Source organism: Callospermophilus lateralis, chromosome 8 (assembly GCF_048772815.1).
Source record: "Callospermophilus lateralis isolate mCalLat2 chromosome 8, mCalLat2.hap1, whole genome shotgun sequence".
Classification (NCBI taxonomy): domain Eukaryota; kingdom Metazoa; phylum Chordata; class Mammalia; order Rodentia; family Sciuridae; genus Callospermophilus; species Callospermophilus lateralis.
This window is the reverse complement of record NC_135312.1, coordinates 46,443,791-46,462,071: the sequence shown is the minus strand read 5'-3', so window position 1 is coordinate 46,462,071 and position 18,281 is coordinate 46,443,791. Positions and strand designations below refer to the sequence as shown.

The 18,281-nt window shown below is 32.8% G+C and overlaps 1 protein-coding gene across 6 annotated transcripts in view; it reads right to left on the bottom strand.

Moving 5' to 3' along the window:
* Positions 1-18,281, bottom strand: part of Adgrl3 (adhesion G protein-coupled receptor L3) — a 395,548-nt gene that overhangs the window by 90,297 nt on the left and 286,970 nt on the right. For all 6 annotated transcript variants that reach the window (XM_076865221.2, XM_076865222.2, XM_077110223.1 and 3 more), the window contains 2 exons: positions 14,092-14,300; positions 13,123-13,299 (listed from right to left, as the gene is read on the bottom strand). In XM_076865221.2, the coding sequence (XP_076721336.2) occupies positions 13,123-13,299; positions 14,092-14,300 (386 nt within the window). The remainder of the gene's footprint in view (positions 1-13,122; positions 13,300-14,091; positions 14,301-18,281) is intronic.

The following is an 18,281-nucleotide window of genomic DNA, read 5'->3' as shown; positions in this document are numbered from 1 at the left end:
GAAATTAAAATTTCCTTTGCAGAACAAGACGAAAAGTCTCAGTTGAGAAACACATTAAGAAGGACAATATAATTCTGTTTTTCATTTTTTAAATAGTTAATTAATCAAAACAATTAATCATTACTAAAAAATCATTACTTAGCAAGTAAGAGCCTATAAAAGTTTCCTAATGCCCAACTGTCCTTTGGACTTAATAGAACTTATTCAGCAAAATCTCTTTAGTTACACAGGTATAATATAGCCCACTCTAATGTATTTGTGATTTTTTTTTTGCTGTGAATTAGAAAGAAAACGTTTTCATCACATTGGTGAACCGTATCCACAACTTTCAAAACAATGGAAACAGAAAAGAAAATAATAAAAACATGTGGGAACTAAGTACTTCACAGTAGCTCAAAGTTAAATTCAGGTACAAGTAAAAAAAAAAAAGGATTAAATTTGATTATATATGAATAATTGGAAATCAATCGGAAATTTTTAAAGAAAATGAAACCATCAAGCAATAGTGAAGAAGATTTTAGAAATATCTGAGGTATGATAAAAACATTAAATAAAGGTAGGAAGATGGAAAATTTCATTCTTCACATTTCTGAGTTAAATAAAATTATTAATAATAGTTAACATATAACTTTTAAAATGTCATATTTTATCAGAAGCTCTTAAAACTGAATCCCAGAGAGTAAATAATTTACCAACATCATTCACTTATTTGCAGTGGAGATATGCTTAACGTGGAATGGCCAACCAACTGGGTTTGCTCAGTAACAGTCCTACTTGCAACACTAAATTTTTGCATTCTGATAAAACCTTCTTCAAGTCAAGAAAAGCCCTGGATATCAAAGAGAAGTACAGAAGGATGAAAAATATAAAATCCATACAACAGTCTAAAAAATCATCTGAACACCATTTTTAGTGAATGGGTGCTATGTTGGTTTGCATGATTTGTAGTTCCCAATGAACTGGATCATGCATTGTTGCATTATTCTGGGTGACATAAATATGCAAATTAAATGTATTGTGATAAGGAGCCCTCTTTAACTTCTCCTGTGAGTAAACTGTTGGGTTTTCTATAAAAATTGGACTATTTTAGTTTTATATTATGACTATTGTGACTGTGTTTCCTAATAATTCAATGATGAAAATAAGTGACGATATTATTAAATCTCACATGACACTACTAAAAAAGAAGTACTAAACAACTGCATTGCCACTATTATGTAAAATTAAAACAACCAAAAAAAAAAAAAGATATGGACACAAGAAACTAGGTAAAGCAGAAACCCAAATCTGAGCATACTGCAAAATATGCACAATGAATTTGGGAGGAGTTTTGGGATAGATGATGTGAACGTAAATATGGAGACTGAATCTCTCAAGTCTAAGTATGACAGGTAAGTTTTTATATGTTTGTTTTTAAAAAATTACCTTCCTGTAGAAGGCACCAATTCTCTGTTGAAAATAGTGCTCTTTGAATTAGCTGGATTTACCATAAGAATAGCATGAATTATTGTCTAGGTCCCTTGATTGTTCTATGCCCCTGAATTTGGTTGCAACTAAAATGCCCTGAGGCTTAAAAAAAAAGGTGGGGAATATGATAACCAATGTGTAGAGCTGATTGTGTCAGCTCTTATCCTTTCTACAGTATATCAAATGATGTTTTGAATCATGGAAAAGGTGTGTTTCCTCTAGTTCTTAGGCACTTTAATTTGAAAAATAGAGTTTCAAGTTAGCTTGATTTCTATGAAGATGTTAACGGAACTTTAGAAGCTACAAAAGTATTAGCATCTTCTACAAATATGAAGCTTTTACTAATCTAAAGATTTTACTACTCTATCTCTATACCTAACCGTGTAAAATGTAAATTTGGAAAATATTATTCACCCGATGATTTTTTTTTACAGAAGAAAATAAATAGTTCTTATTCACTGAATATCCTGTGCAACTTTAAACAATAATCATACAAAGTGATGTGATTTGCATACATGTGATATTGAGGCTTCACGATGAAATTTTTTGGTCACTTCTATTTTATCAGAATGTGCAGAAGCACTTAATGAGCTTTTTGACATTCTAGAAATGGAAGGGGATAGTCTCCTGGCATTTTTTTTTTTTTTTTTTTTTACAAGATGGTCATCAAGATGACTGGCCATAGACAAGATGTTAAAATACCGGCTTTCTGTAAAATTATATTTTCAAAGTGTAAGGCAAAATCATATCTCTAATTTTAAAATACTTAACAGATGAGAATGGAGGAAAAGATTATACACTACAAAAGACATTTATATGATGTAGTTTGAGGTTATGTGTTGGTTAGTATAATAACTCATGCAGTAAGAAATGTGATTCATTTTGGGAATTTAAGACCTTTTCCCAAAAATGTCACCAGAAAAGGACAGCCTAGTTAAACAAAACTTTCTCGTGTCTTTACTAATATATTTAGAATGTGATCTCAATTTCAGAAGGTAAAATTATGTGCTTTTAAACTATTATTCTTGATGTATTTTAACATGTTGACATTTAATATGTTTGGAAGTATTAAAAAATGGTGGACATTTTAGACATGGTCAATCTAATATGTGAGTTCACATATTAGATATATGCAGATACATAGTAGATGGGCATTGTTTGAGAGCTGGCAACTAATTTCTGCAAGTCTAAAAAGTGACTAAGTAAAGCTATTAAGAAACCATGAGTATTCCATGTTCAAAGATTTTAGCGGAGAAGACAATTAGTTTGATATTATCATACTGAAATGACATAAGGAATGAATATGAGTTCTATAAGCAGAATTGCAAGTCAAAGTGAACCTTACTTTTTATTATACTGTGTTTTATCTCTATAAAAAAGAAAAGAAGGGAAAAGACAAAAAGAAACATGTCAATTATTTTATTTAAAAATAGATAATATCTATTTAATTACTATCTTGCTTAGTAAAGACTTTTTTCAAAGTCTTTTAGGTTTAGTGCAGCGTATTTTGTTCAAATGGTTTTAAACTCTTATTTATACAAGTTGTCCGAACTGCCTATCTTAAAACGTTATATAAGTAACTATTCTGGAAACTCTAGCTTAATTTCTCTAGAGTCCGGGAGTTCTCTCGCTTTATCACTTTACTAGACACAGTATAATGAAATAGACCAGGAGAAAAGGAAAAGAATCACTGAACTGTCTCCATGTTAAAAAAAGTAAAATGTGATCTGGAACAAACAGAATACAGTTAATAAACACCTCAACTGATTCTCAAAAAGAACAGTACAAGCAATTGAGAATGTTTTTAGACATTAGGTACAAAGGTTTTTGTTTGTTTCTTTTGCTAGGTTGGTTGGTTATACCTTCTTAAGCATAGGTAAAGTGGGTGAGTATAACCATTGTTTAAATTTTTTTTTAAGTTTCTTCAGTTGTACAATGGTAAAATAATCTCACTAATAAGGAATAAACCAAATCGATGAAAATATATTTACTATTAACATTAATTTATGATTGTACTGAAATTCAGAAACTGTGATATTGGGAGGGCTCGCAATGTCTGTATGATCACATTTTGAAGTATTGGAAAGTCATGTGGGTACTAGCTCTCTGAGTAGGTTGGTTACCTATTCTCTCTTTCTTCCTGCCCCATCTAGAAATAAGAAGAGAGAATCTACAGAATTTTCTTTTTCTCCTTCCAATAATGTCTCCTGCTCATAGCAACTTCTCTAGAAATGAAACACAAGAGGATCTAGACAATTAGTGGTCCATTGTAGATGGGAAGAGATAATATGAAGCAGAATTCTTCATTTCCTGTTAAGTAACACAAAATGCTCAAAGGAACCTTTGAGTTGAGGCTAACATTCCAGGAGCCCTGATGGTAGGAAGAAAATTCTCCCATTACACTTATTTGTATTTTGAAAAACCCATTGCTTACAAGTGAATTAAATTCTAAGTACTCTCTGTGACCTGCGAAATGTGAGCATTTTGTATGGGGGAGGGGGAGTGGGTAGGCTAGGAAGGTGAAAGTGGTAGTTGTCACTCTTCTTATTAAATAAAAGGGGTGTGTCATTTCTTGGTAACCTGTACAAAAATTTAACCAGTGCTGGAAATTCGTAAATTGGTAAGGCCCAATTCTGTGAAGGAAACATTTAATACACTGTTCAATGGAAAATCCAAAAGTAATTCTTAGTTCTAGAAGACTATTGATTTTTTTATAAAGTTAATATTAAAGATATAATACAAAATTGTACAGTTTTGAAACCACCTTTTTTCATGAAATTTTTCATATTTGGTAAGTATTTAAGTTGCAAATTATTTAGTAAATATACCAGTTAAGTGCTCCATATAAATTATAATTTTTTTCAAGTTTTTTTAGTTGTAGTTGGACATGATACCCTTATTTTATTTCTTATGCGGTGCTGAGGATTGAACCCAGTGCCCTGAACACACTAGGTGAGCACTCTACCACTGAGGCACAACCTCAGCCCCTAAATTATAATTCTGAATCTCTAACTCTACCTTAATCCTACCATATTATAAATAATAAAATGCAATATGAACATAAAAATACGAGAGTAGAAGTAAGTAACCTTTAGCATCGTATATTAAATACTTTAATTTTCACTAATGCAACCTATTTGCTAAACTACTAAAGAAACTCCTTTTTAGATTTTAAAACATGAAAATATCCTTTTAAAAATCAAGTATTTACTTTAATGTGCTATTCTAGGGTCATACAACATAAAACAACCTGTGTATTCTTTTAGCCAAGGAGAACTCTAACCTTAAAGTAATCAACACACAGAATCTATGATATAAATCTAAAATTTCCAAATTTTGACTGCTTCAAATAAATACTATATTTTTAAAAATGCACTGGTTTAAATCAATGCCTGTATTTGGACTAGGGAGAAGTCTGGATATGGCATGAGAGGATATACTAAACTTTAAAAAAAAGAAGAAGAAGAAAAAGTCACCAAACTAAGTAAAATCTTTTAAAGAAAATAAAAATCAATATCAAGTTAAACTGACAGGAGACAGTAGGCATACTTTTTTTTTTTTTTAAATTTCCTAAAGAACTAACATTTTAGTATAGGGAAGAGCTAGGAACGTAAACTACAAGACCCTTTTCTTAAGTATTTTTACAGTGCTCTACAAAACCACAGCTCAAATGTTAATTCAATTAGTTTGAAACTGGATTTAGTTTAAACCCTTCCAACCTCTACTAATCACTATTCTATATTCTTACCAACTTTTTTTTAGTTTAATGGATGTTTTAAAATACCACAAATATTATAATAGTTTTCATTATAAAATCACATTACCTAAGTTTTTGTAATATTTACTTTTGTGTCTAAAAGAGAAGACAATAAACTGTTTTCTCACACAAAAGTGAAGAGAACTCAAAAGCACTCAACCAGCTGCTTCCCAACCTTGGGGTTTATGGAGAAATTCTCAAAAGTTACAAATAGATAAAGACAAATCCTTTGGATTCTAGCATAATTGAATATTTAGAGAGAACTACTCACAGCAGTTGGTTTTGTAGTTTCTAATCAAACAAAAAAATACTTATAACATCAACCTTATTAATCTTACAAACATTTAAAAACAAGAATGAAGAAAAAGCAAAACAGGATAACTCTTAGACATTTAAAAGCTCACTAACCATCTACCATGGTTTTTGTCATAATAGATTCTTTTCACTCACTCAAGACTTATTATTTTTTACATGTGTAAAGCAATGGAGTTGCAAATTAGAATAAAAGACTTTCCTTAAGATGAGAACTCATGGTCTGGAGAAGGTAAATTTGTTGCAGTATATGATTATATATTGTAACTTATAAGAGAAGCACACCAAGTGATTTAAAAGCAAATGAAAAGAAAGCTCCCTTTAACTGTTTACTGATTATGTGTCAAGAACATTCCCAAATGTTTAACTTTGAACAATTGCAGAGATTTCTGAAAATATAGACTGGAAAATGATAACATTTAGAAATATTAAGAACAATATTTCCCACATATAAAGCAAGAGGCAGAAAGTATGGTTAATCTATGGAATGTAGGAATGAGTAAAAGAAAACAAATGAAATAATAGAAGATTATAAGATGATTTTATACTTGACTTTGATACAAAGCTTCACTGTTTTTTCAAATTGAAATTAGCTATAGTTTCATAAATTTTAATATTTTAGAAATAATTGAAATGAAGCTTTGATTAGTTTTTCCTTATATCAACAGAAATGGTCCATTATCCAAAAAAATTCAGTTTTTCCTAAGTTCTTTGCTAATTGCAAATTATAAACAGCTATGTAAACATAACCAAGAGATGGAAAAAAATTAAAACAATAATGAATCCTCTTTTATACAGGGAGATTACTCATTATTGATAGAATATGAAAAACCTTCAATGCTTATTTAAGTACCATGAAATGACCAACTGATATTTTATGTAACAGCTTTCACATATCCAATTCTAATAATTAGGTGGTTTATTGAAAAAAATTGCCAATGAAAAACATCATTAAATAGTTCAAATCTAATTTTTGGCAGTTAATTGTCATGCACTTTTTAAAAAAAAATCTTCAAAATACACTTGATCTTTGATATGGAATATCCATAATAAATTAAAATACATGCATTTTAAGAAATTAAGCATTCATTCTATATGTGTTTTAATCTGTTTACATTTTAATTTAGTTTGAAGAACATATTTAGGAACAGGTAAACAATGTATTTAATTTAAAACATTTACATTGGTCTACCATATAGTTTGAGAGTTCTAATTCACTGGAAAAAAAAAATGTTAATCAATATTATCTTATTTAGATGTCAGATGCTAAAAAAGGATTTTGAACAAATAATGAGAAAACTTTCAAATTTAGAAAATACAACAAAATCCATAAAAATCTACTCCCCTTCTTGTAGAAAAAAAAATAGAAAAACAAGAACACTTCAGTATTAATATGTACTTCTCATAACAAACTTGAGTTAATGGGTGGAAGTATCCCCTTCCTTTTCTTACATTCCTGAACTAACCTAGCTAAAATCTCTCAGCATCCCATTCAACAGTATGTCTTAACACATCTCTCCCTTGATAAAATACAAACTCTCTGAAGCAAAGGACCTGGTTTGCCTCACTTCCGATTTTTGTGCAGACAGGATAATCTGAAATTTAAAACAGGAGGGCAGGGATATTCTCATCAGGAAGGTGACTGTGCAAAACTTGAAGGAGGCCAGAAAGTTTGCCATGTGAGTGTCTGCAGGGGCTGGGAGAAGGGAGATTCCAGGTTTACTCCAAGCACACCTGGTGTGTCCATGCACAGGCTGGGGCTAGGTGATCAAGGGAAACAGTAGTAGGAGAGGAGGTCAAGGGATCTGGGCCAGGGTTTGAGATTTTGCTCCTGCTGAGATAAGAAGTCAATGGAGACTGATTCAAAGGTATAAAATATCAGACTTGCATCTTAAAGCATTTACACAATGTGATTTTGAGAATCAGTCAGAGAACTAATGTGATCCAACTCACATTTTTAAAAGTATTTCTTTGGCAACCATTCTGAGAATAGACTGAAGAGGGAGATGGAGGGAAGCAGAGAACCCATTAAGAGGCTAAAGCAACAAAGTAAAGGGGAGATGATAGGGTCTGGAACCTAGCTGACAGAGATGAAGATGCTGAGAAGAGGTCAGACTCTGGATCTGACAGTATATGCTAATGGGACTGAGTGTGCAATATTAGTGAGAAGAGATGAATCAAAGGTACTATATGGTACAGGACTGGAGCACTGGAAGGACAGAGTGGCCATTCACTAAGATGAAGAAGACTCCAATGGGAAAATACCAAAGTGTGGTCCTAGAGTGCTAAAACTTATTACATACGTCTAAGTACTGATGGTCCCCAGTGTACCATGGTGCAGCTTACAACTGTTTTATGATGATGGAGCAAGAGCAAGATATAATTGGTAGAAACTGTACTGCAAATTTTGAATTGTATGTAGCAACCTGTGATATGATATCAACTCTCTATGCTGGGGATCGCATGGAGCTGCAGCTTTCAGTCATGTGATCATGAGAATAAAAAACCAATATCGTACCAATTTATTGTATTACCAGTGTCTTTTGGATATTGTGCTTTGCTTTGTTCTGTCATAATATCTACAAAACACCCATCTCTGTCTCCTGAATACATACATCCAGTCTGCTTTTCACTTTCACAATAGTATTCAATAAATTGCATAAGATAGTGGACATTTTATTACAAAATGGGCTTTGGGCAAAATTGTGTTGGGCAATTTTGCCCAGATATAGGCTAACATAAATATTCTGAGCACATCTGAGGTAGACAAGGAGGAGCTATGCTCCTGGGTTGGTTAGGTGCACTAAATGCACTTTTGACTTATGATATATTAATTTATGATGGCTTTATTGGGATATAATTACAACCTAAGTCTAGAGCATCTGTAGTCATATCAAATCATAGTTAAATCTGTGAGTCTAGAGTTAAGAAAAGGAGATAGAAATATGTGAACCATAAAAGTACATTTAGAGCCATACGACTATAGAAGATCACCTAGGGAGAAAAAAGAGATATTTAGAATTGTACCTTAGGCTAGATCGACACAAGATGTCATGGAACAAGAGACCAGCAAAGGAAACTATGGGAGACTCATTAACAAGGAAGGAAAGAAACAAGAAAAAGTAGTGTACCAAGACGAAGGGAAGAAAGTGCTGCAAAATGTGGCCCACTCACATTCTCCACACATTGCCTTACTCAGTCTATCCCACTCATCCTTCAGAACAGGACACTTTCGTGATAAGCCCTTCCTAAGCACTCCTGCCTCAGAAAGATCATCCTCTGTTACATCCCTAAATCACAGCGTAGGCCTCAATAATTATCAAAATTATGTCTGCAGCTGCATCTTCGTTTCTCTGCTCTTCTTCCCAGGCCTACTTCTGCTCAAAAATGTGAGTCCTTGAGGGCCAGAAGTTTCCAACAGAATTGCTGGAATCTAATAATATATCACCCAAACAGGAAGGAGCAAGTTAGATTTATTGAGATCCTGCTGCATATTAGGCAATAAGTCAATATTCTATATGATGGTTATCTTAGTGCTCAAAAATGTGGATAAAAGAATGAAGGAAAGGCTGATTGAAGAGTAGCAATAGCACACATGATAGATAGATGGATAAGGGCAATTCAGACACAGGTAGAGTCCCGCAGGAAGATGAATGCAATAGGGCACCACAGTTTCATGTTAATCACTGTCAAAATTATTCAGCTGCTTCTTTCTAAATTCATCAAGCAAAATTCTCCAATATCACTTTGTTTCCTTTACAGATTCTCCTGTGGATTTAGAAAGTGACAACTAGTAGATATAAGTATTTGTTCCAACTGGCTGCTGTATTTCTCATTATGTGTGAATAAATTAAATGTCTATTTAAGACATTAGTCTAATGTAAATTTGGTTAGTGTGTTTCATTTTAGATTTCTAGTGATGATCAGTCTCCTTATTTCCTTGTTTTTTGTTTTTGATCATTAAAGTGACAAAACTAAGTTATGGGAACAACAAAATGGGACTGACTCAGGCAATCAAAAGAGATTGTGATAAAAGAAATTTAAGACTCATACTGTGCGTTTGACACCTATAGGAAAATATTGATTCCCATTTTTTACCTCTTGTTGACACACAATAGTGGTCACAGTCATGATTCTTCTATAATGGGTTGGGGGACCAGTTGACCAGTTGATATGCAATGAGCTTTACCAAAAAAAAAAAAAAAAGGTATTTGGCTGTTGCCTCAAATTTGATCCATTTTTTTTTCCTGAGTTTATTTTGTAAATTGAAATATAGAATTCTAGAACCAGATGAACACTTTCCAAATTTAAGTCCATCATTTGTCAGTATAGTCAATCTTGCTAAACTGGATCAATTTGTGATGTTTTGACAAAAGGAGGTGTATATCCCTTTGAAGAATATCATTTGAACTCTGCTGACACAGCTGAGATCATTTTGCTTTTATGTTGCTAACTGGATGTGTATGTGGTTTCCCTCTGGGGTGCCCACACCTTCTCTTTCTAAATTCTAGACAAAAAAAAAAAAAAAAAATTGGGGATTAAATGATTTGTGTCAGTGACATAAGGTAGATAACAACTTTGTCACAGTTTTCAATTTTTAAAGTGTGTTGAACATTAATACTTCCTCTCTTTTTATTGATATCAGGGTGATGGGAATTCACAAGTATGTAGCTTCTTGTTGCTAGCTCATCTATCACACTCTATAAATCAAGGATCATAGAGATTTTGTATTTTTATGTCCTAGCTATCTTTGAAATATAAATCCTTTTCATGGCCACCATAACAACCCTAGTTTAGGACTTCCTTTACCAAGACTAGTGAAATAACTGTCACAACAGAGGCAATCTAATAGTTTTCACATCCATCATCCACAGAGTATTGGGTATAATCTATGGAAAGTACAAAGTAAGTCAGTGCTAATTTTGTTTAGAAATCTAGTAATTGTTCCCTTCCTCCCTCCCTCTCTTCCTCCCTCCTTTCCTTCCTTCCTTCCTTCTTTTCTTCCTTCCTTATTTTTTGTCTTTGTGACAACAAAGATTGAACCTTGTGGTGCACTACCACTGAGCACATCACCAATCATTTTTATTTTGAAACAGGGTCTCATGAAGTTATGGAGGTTGGCCTCAAATTTGCTGTTCTCCTGCCTCAGTCTCTAACTGTTTGCCAGCTGTGTGCCACCACATCTAGCTAAAAATTGTTTCTTAATTGCCTTTAAAATAACAGCAAAGACTCACACCACCAGTACATTCTGAGACCCTGGAAAGATAGCCCTTGCGGGGACGTCATACTTTGGGGGAGGCAGGGAGAACCACTGATTGGGAGCCAGAGGCTTGCCATATATGGCCATGCTCAGGAGCAGAACTTGGGAGATTCTGAGAATTCTAAATTCAGATTGTGTCTTCAGTCAATATAAAGTTATGTTGTGTTAGGTCAGGATATATTTCATCTTTTCGAGCTTTATTTATTACTTATAATATTTAGACATACCATACATGTGATATGTGAGCATCGATTCAGACTCCTACTCTGAATTTACAGATGTCGGCCCATCTGGGTTTCTATTTGAGGCCTTTCATGCCACAGTCCTGCCCAACTCTTCAGTTCATCACCAACTGCTAGCTATCCACACTGTACCTATGGTACATTAACCCTAAAGTCTTTGTACCATGCTCTCCACACCATGATATGTAACATCTTCAGTTTCCATTCATACTGTTGTCTCTGATTGAAATAGCCTTCACAACTTTTCTAGCTAATTCATTAATCTCTTATTACACATTTTGTAAATCATCACCCACAATCTAAAAAATTTCCTGACTTTACATATTCAATTTCCTCACAGTAGATTGTACAAACTTCATTCTTATGGTTACCTTATTATGATGTAGCTATTTGCTTATGTCTCATAACAAAACAAAAAAAACAAAACAAAACAAAAACAACCCTGTCAACTTCTTGAGGGCAACATTTATCTTGTTTTTCAAATTATTATACTCTAAGAAATACATTTTAAACAAATACATGCTAACCCGACAAGTATGATTAAAAATATCATTTACGACAGTTGAACAGCTAAGTAACCTTAACTTTTATAATGAAAATTTTGTTAATTGCCAAAGCCAATCCAGGGTTTTAAGAAGTCATTTTCCTTCTATAATACAATGTATATCAAATAATTAGGACAATGATAGTATACTGTAAGACGCTGTGAAAATTGAAGCTTTAAATTTTGCATAAAATTTCCATGCTTTATTTTACCCTACCCAAAGAAAAATATCAATGGCAGTTCTAATGGCTACCTTTTATAATTTACATAAGACTAATAATTTTTAAAAATCATAACTGATATGTTTTAAACTGTATTTAATTCATTAAAATATTTTTTAGAAAATAAAGTAAGCTACATTTTCAGATTTTAAGTGTAATTATTTAGTCTATGATTCTTTAAATGTTTCAGAAAAAAAAAGTATGCTTTTCAATGGCCATCTTATTTGAAACCCTAGCAAATCATCCCTTTATTATGTCACACAATTTATATAATCTAGCTTTCTTCCAGCTTTAATTATTGGTTGCACTTATACTGGGATCCAAGTCAACTCTAGTTCTTAAACTATTCTAATGACAGAAGCAAGGTATTAGCATTCTCAATTACTCTTGAAGTATCTTGCTTAGAGCAAAAACAGAAGTTTCCAACAATGTAAATTTCCGTAAGCTGAATGTTTCAACCTTAATTTTACCTACCACTGAGGCACTGAACTGTTTTGTGTTTTTGTACTACATCTCTTCCCTTTACAGTTCTCCTGTAAATGGCTAACCCTTTTAGCCATTCTTTTCTATACAAGCTTACAGTCTCCATCTCTGATCGGTCTCCATATATGAAAACTACTCATATGAGGAAGAAACTGATATAGCCCTTAACCACATGTCTGACTGTGGAAATTACCTGTTATCTAGATTTTTCCTAAGGTTCGCATCATCTTGAATAAGCATAACCCATTTCACTGTTAGAATTTGCCAATCCTTCTGTATTACCTTGGTCTGTATATATTATGCTCATTAGTTGCTTTCCCAGGAGGCACTTTAACAGAACTAAATCCTATGCATAGCCTTTTACTCTACAACCTATCCAATCCCAGCTTCCTAACACAACTCTGTTAATCTCTGGACCTCGGGGGTCTTATCTTGACCTGTTTGTGAATATATGCTTCTTTGTTTTTTTTACACAAAATGAAAACCAGGAGACTAGAGAACATTTATTAGCACATTTCAATTTTATGAATTATATTAGTAATAGGAAAAGAGAACCAGTTCTTTGAAACATCTAATAGGATACGGCCTGAATGCCAGTTTCTGGATAAACTGAGAAGGTAGCTCATAAAGCAGAGTGTTTGCCTAGCATGTGGGGGCCCTGAGTTCAATCCTCACAATTTAATTTAAAAAAATTAAAAAGAAAAAGAGTTTATGGACAGAATTGCCATAAAACTGGAGAGATACTGAAGTGAGATGGGCTCATATACTTAGGATTTTTTATAGTTAGAAAACTGATTGCATGCTAAAGGATTTGTGTTGCAAGACATATATCTTACCTTAACTTCCACATGTGCCATAAGTACTGCAAAATTGGTTAGGTGGTTACAAGAGCAAGTAGTATGTGTCTTGTTTGTTGTCAGGAGCCGACAGCCTTGAGTTGACCAATAACCTGTCATTGTGCGCTTGGAGTAGCTCCAAAATGAACAGTTAGGGTTGAAATTTTCCTCTGACTGCTATGGCAAAAAAAAAAAAAAAAAAAAAAAAAAAAAGCCAATAAAGGTAATAATTACTTGATGATCATATAAATTAGGTAAGCATTTTATTCATATATTACACAGTCTCATACTCCGTTCCAATTCTTGTGGTGATATCAACCAATGTTTTCATATGAAGTGGGACTCATCAATTCTATAAAAATTGAATGTCTGTGATTTATTCTATCTTATTAGAGGTTAAATGTTCTTTAAATGATTATTATTAAGAATACAATATCAATGTTTCTGAATCATATCAATTAATGTCAATTTCATAGTAAAGAAGTAAATTGATAGGAACAATAAACTTCTGAAAGGATGCTCTTTAGAAATATTTGTTGAATTTACAACTACAATATTTTTTTATATACACAAAACTATCTTCACACAAAGACATAATTACTTACAACATCATAGCACTCTACAGTTTCTTTTAATGTATGGCTAGCTCATTTTAAAACAAGAAATTTTATATTGTACATTTAGGGTATACAATATGATGTTATTGAATTCATATATATAGTAAAAAGATTACTATTATAGAGAAGACAAAAACATATCCATCATCTTACAGTAACGTTATTTTCTGTTTTTCTCGAAAGAATAGCTATGATCTACTTATTCTCCCCTCACAAAAAAGAGCACTACCATATCTTGCTGATAATGAACTGTAATATGTCAAATAATAGAAAGATATTAATAGAAAATTAATTTAATATTCAAGTTATATTGAACATGGATAATGTGGACAACTAATCTTAACATTCTTACCTTGATATGTTTAACAGTAAACACCACAGGATCAGCCAAATAAACCTTATTACTGAACTCTTTGTTTATTGCTGCTGTAATAACAGGTGAATTGACAATAACGGAATGATTTGTAGACATAGCTTCTGTACCCAACTTCATACTGGCATTCTCCGTGGACAAATAAGGACCCAAGTTGTTATAAAGGACAAAGGCCACTCTGATCTCTCCTGAAGTAAATGGAAATGTGTACATGTTGGGAAAAAGCACTGATCAGTTTGTACATTGTATTTAAATGAATTCTAAGTAGACACCAATCAAATCTTTACAAGCAATTTAAAAAATCAAGCATTTATTTGCTTGGCACCAAAATTCCAAATCATTCATGAGAAAAGGAAAGTCAAATTCTACTCAAATAACTACATATCAGTATTTTAAAAAATGAACTCAATCCTATTTTACTCCATATTCAAAACTGAATTTTAGATGGATTATAGACCTAAGCATAAGAGCATAACCATAAAGCCTCTAAAACAAAATATAGGATGATACATTTTAACTTTAAGAAAGGGAAAATGACTTAGATTGGATTCAAAAATGACAAAAATCACAAAATGGTAAACGGAACTGTATCAAATTTTTAAAATTTGAATCTATCAAAACATATCAAGAAAATGAAAAGCAAAGCACAAATGAGGGGAAAAGATAGGACTCACGTAAATATAAAGTATTTCTGCTAGTCAACAATTAAATAATAAAGAACATTTTAAAATGGAAAAAGTCATAAATAAATTCTTAAAAATATAAGTGAAAGACCAGGATACACATGAAAAATGATCTGTGTCATTGGTAATTAGGGAAATAGAAATTAAAATTTTGAGGTAGCATTTCTTTCCAACTAGAATTTTTAATAGAGATTCACCACAATAATGTTAGTAAGGATGTGGAGCAATTGGAACTCTTGTACATTGCTGCTGGGTGTGTTAAAATGTTTGATTACTAAGAAAAATGGCAATTTCTTTTAAAGGTCAACCTATATATTCTCTTCCTAGTAAGTGAAAGCATATATCCACAAAGAAGAAAATTTGTATAAGAAAACTTTAATACAGAATTCTTATTCATAAAAGCCCCATATGATAATAGAAGCTACTAGGCATCAATAATGAACAAACTGTAAGAGTCAGGTGCAGTAGCACATGCCTGTAATCCTAGCAGCTCTGGAGGCTGAGGCAGAGGATCTTGGGTTCAAAGCCAGTCTCAGCAAAAAGCAAGGCGCTAAGCAACTCAGTGAGACCCTGCCTCTAAATAAAATACAAAACCGGGCTGGGGATATGGCTCAGTGGTTGAGTGCTACTGAGTTCAATCCCCAGTACTACCCCCGACAAAAAGAACAAACTATAAGTAGGTAGGACATAATGACAAAAATGTCAAAAATATCTTACTGAGTTACAGAATCCAGAGAGAAAAAAGTGCATATGTATGAAATATGTGATTATATGAAATCTAAGAACAGGACAATTTTGTCTGTAAAAATAATAATGAGAAGAAAGGTTTATTAGGTAGGCACAGAGAATGAAAAGAGTGGTAAGAAACACCAGGGAATATTTTTGGGTAATAGAAAGAAATTTATTTTCTGTTTTATGTGATTTTACAGAGTTATATACGATGGTCAAATTCCTTAAGCTAAACACTAAAAGTTTGTGTATTTTATTACATGCTAATTTGCTTGTTTATATCTCAATTGCAATTTTTTTTTAAAGGATACCAAAACTTTACCTATACTTTTAGGTATCATTTCCTTGGGAGGGGAAAGGGGCAGGGACTCAAGTCCTGTGTGTTACTTCCAGTATACAGGCATACCAGTTCACCAAGAGACAGGCACTGTCCAACCACTGGGGCTACAGAGATGAGGAAATCACAGTCCCCATTTCTGAATCTTTGAGTTAAGTAGAGAAAGAAAGAGAATTCAGTTGAATGGAATGATAGACCAAAAAAAAAAAAAAAAAAACAAACAAAACAAAACTCTATAATATAAAGAGGGGTGGCTGTCTAACATCTAATCTGTACTCCCATGTTTGAGAAATGTGTTATGCTTAGGGATTTATAGATGCAAAATTTACAGTATTTGCCTTCCTGTCTTGCCTTGCAAAGAGGTTGTTCTGGGCACCTCTCAGCTAGCTGCATCTAAACAGATGCTGTATTCTCATTCTGTAGATGAAGAGCTATTGACACAAAAACCAGGAAGAAGAGCAGAAATAGCAGCAACAGCAGCAGCAGCAGTGCTGTTACTGTACCCCAAATGTGGCAGCAGAGACATCTCATAGTAGATTCTGTGCTGTGGTACAGGCTGCTGTCAGCCTGTTTTCTGAGACATATATCACGGGACTCTTTTTTTCCTTTCAATAACCCAGCAAAGAGATTATAATGAGAGCTACACAAGGAAGGAAATCTTATTTAATCTTTATCTGTCAGCATAGTACTATATAAATACTAGTAATTCACTAAGAATTTGCTGTCTCTTACAACAGAATAATTTTAGTTCTTTCCCTTTGGATTTTACAAGTGCTGATTTTTGAAAGGCAAAAGCTTAATATTATAAATTTTTATTTTAATTGTCTTATGATCAATTGATAATTCATCCCAATTTTCACTTATGGTTTGATGTCCAGTTACCATCACATCTTATTATGACTACTGCAGACATATTTCAGTCCTCATCTGCTTTGTGTCTGAAGGTTTCACACATTTATTCAATGTGTCCTTGGTGAGTACACTGAAGTGCCAGGCATGGTTTAAAGCAGTAGGATTATATCAGTAATAAGAATAAATGAAGTCCCTGTTCTCATGGAGTTTACTGCCTAGAGGGAGAGTCAGACATTAAGCAGGCAGTAAAAAAATAATATTAATACTAATATAATTTCTTATAATGGCAAAAGAACAAATGCTATGGAGAAGCATTGGCATAAACATGGCTTAATGGGAAAAGAGTGATTGAGAAAGAGTGATCTACCTAAGAGGACATGAGGAGGATTTTCCCTAAAGAGGTAAGATTTTTTTAAGAAGTGAATGATGCAGAGGATGCTATCACAAAAAAATTACATTTTAAGAAGAAAGAAAAGAATCTGCACAAAAACCTGATGTAGGAGCCTGAGCAGTATGTGTGAGAAACAGAAATAAGACTGGGTTTACTTGGATCACAGAGGGTATGCTAAGATAGGCATGAGCTGGGACAAATGAGGTAGGGAAGAAGTGGACCAAGAAGCATGTGGTGGGTCCAATGAAGTCATGTGATTTCATTCTAAGTGTTACCCAAGATGAACCAGTCAGATTTCTGTTTCTGGAAGGACCCTTTCTCAAAAGAAAATGATTATGGAGGACAGGAGCAAAAGCAGAGAAAACAGTTACAGGATAACTCAGGAATTACTCAGGAATTATACTTGATTGTATACAATCTTATTGTCGCTTCAAAAAATCTATTTAATCAAATGAGCAACACAATAGTAATTTATTAGTTTGCTCTTGTAAGACTTCTAGCACTTATAAAGCATTTTATTCTGATGACAACAAATATAATTTTTCTTGATAATGTTTAACATGATCTATTTTTTTGAAAACCATTCACCCCATAATATGTTGCTATGGCCTGAAGTCACCCTTCCCCCCACCCCCTGTTATATCACAGGTTAAAAGATCTCCATGTCTTAGCAAAAACATGATTTTACAATTCTAAGATTGGTGAAATTTGGGATGTACTTTCTCTATGAAATTACTTATTTATTGAATTTTAATTTTTTTTCAGTGAATTCAATCTAGCAGTAAGCTAGGCTGACCTATATATACCAGTTCCATTGCTCTAAAGTATCTCTTTACATTTAAATTTTCTGATGCTTTGCAAAGAAAAAGTACAGAAATTCTCAAAAAGATACTGAATGAAAAAAATATATGTACTTTAAAAATTACAAGTAAAATTAAATGGAAAATTTTACAAAGATAAATCTGTTGAAGAATAATCATATCATCTGGGTTTTGGAGCTCATAATTTTCCTCATATTCAAGTTTCTCACAACTGAAAAGCAATGGAAGAATTTCCAAATCTGACAAGAGAATTCTGCAGAATAAATAGTATTGTCATATTGATGGTACAGTAGATAAGAAGAAGAAGAAAAGCAGGAGAATGAGAAAGATATAAGGAGAGAGAGATGTCTCAGATA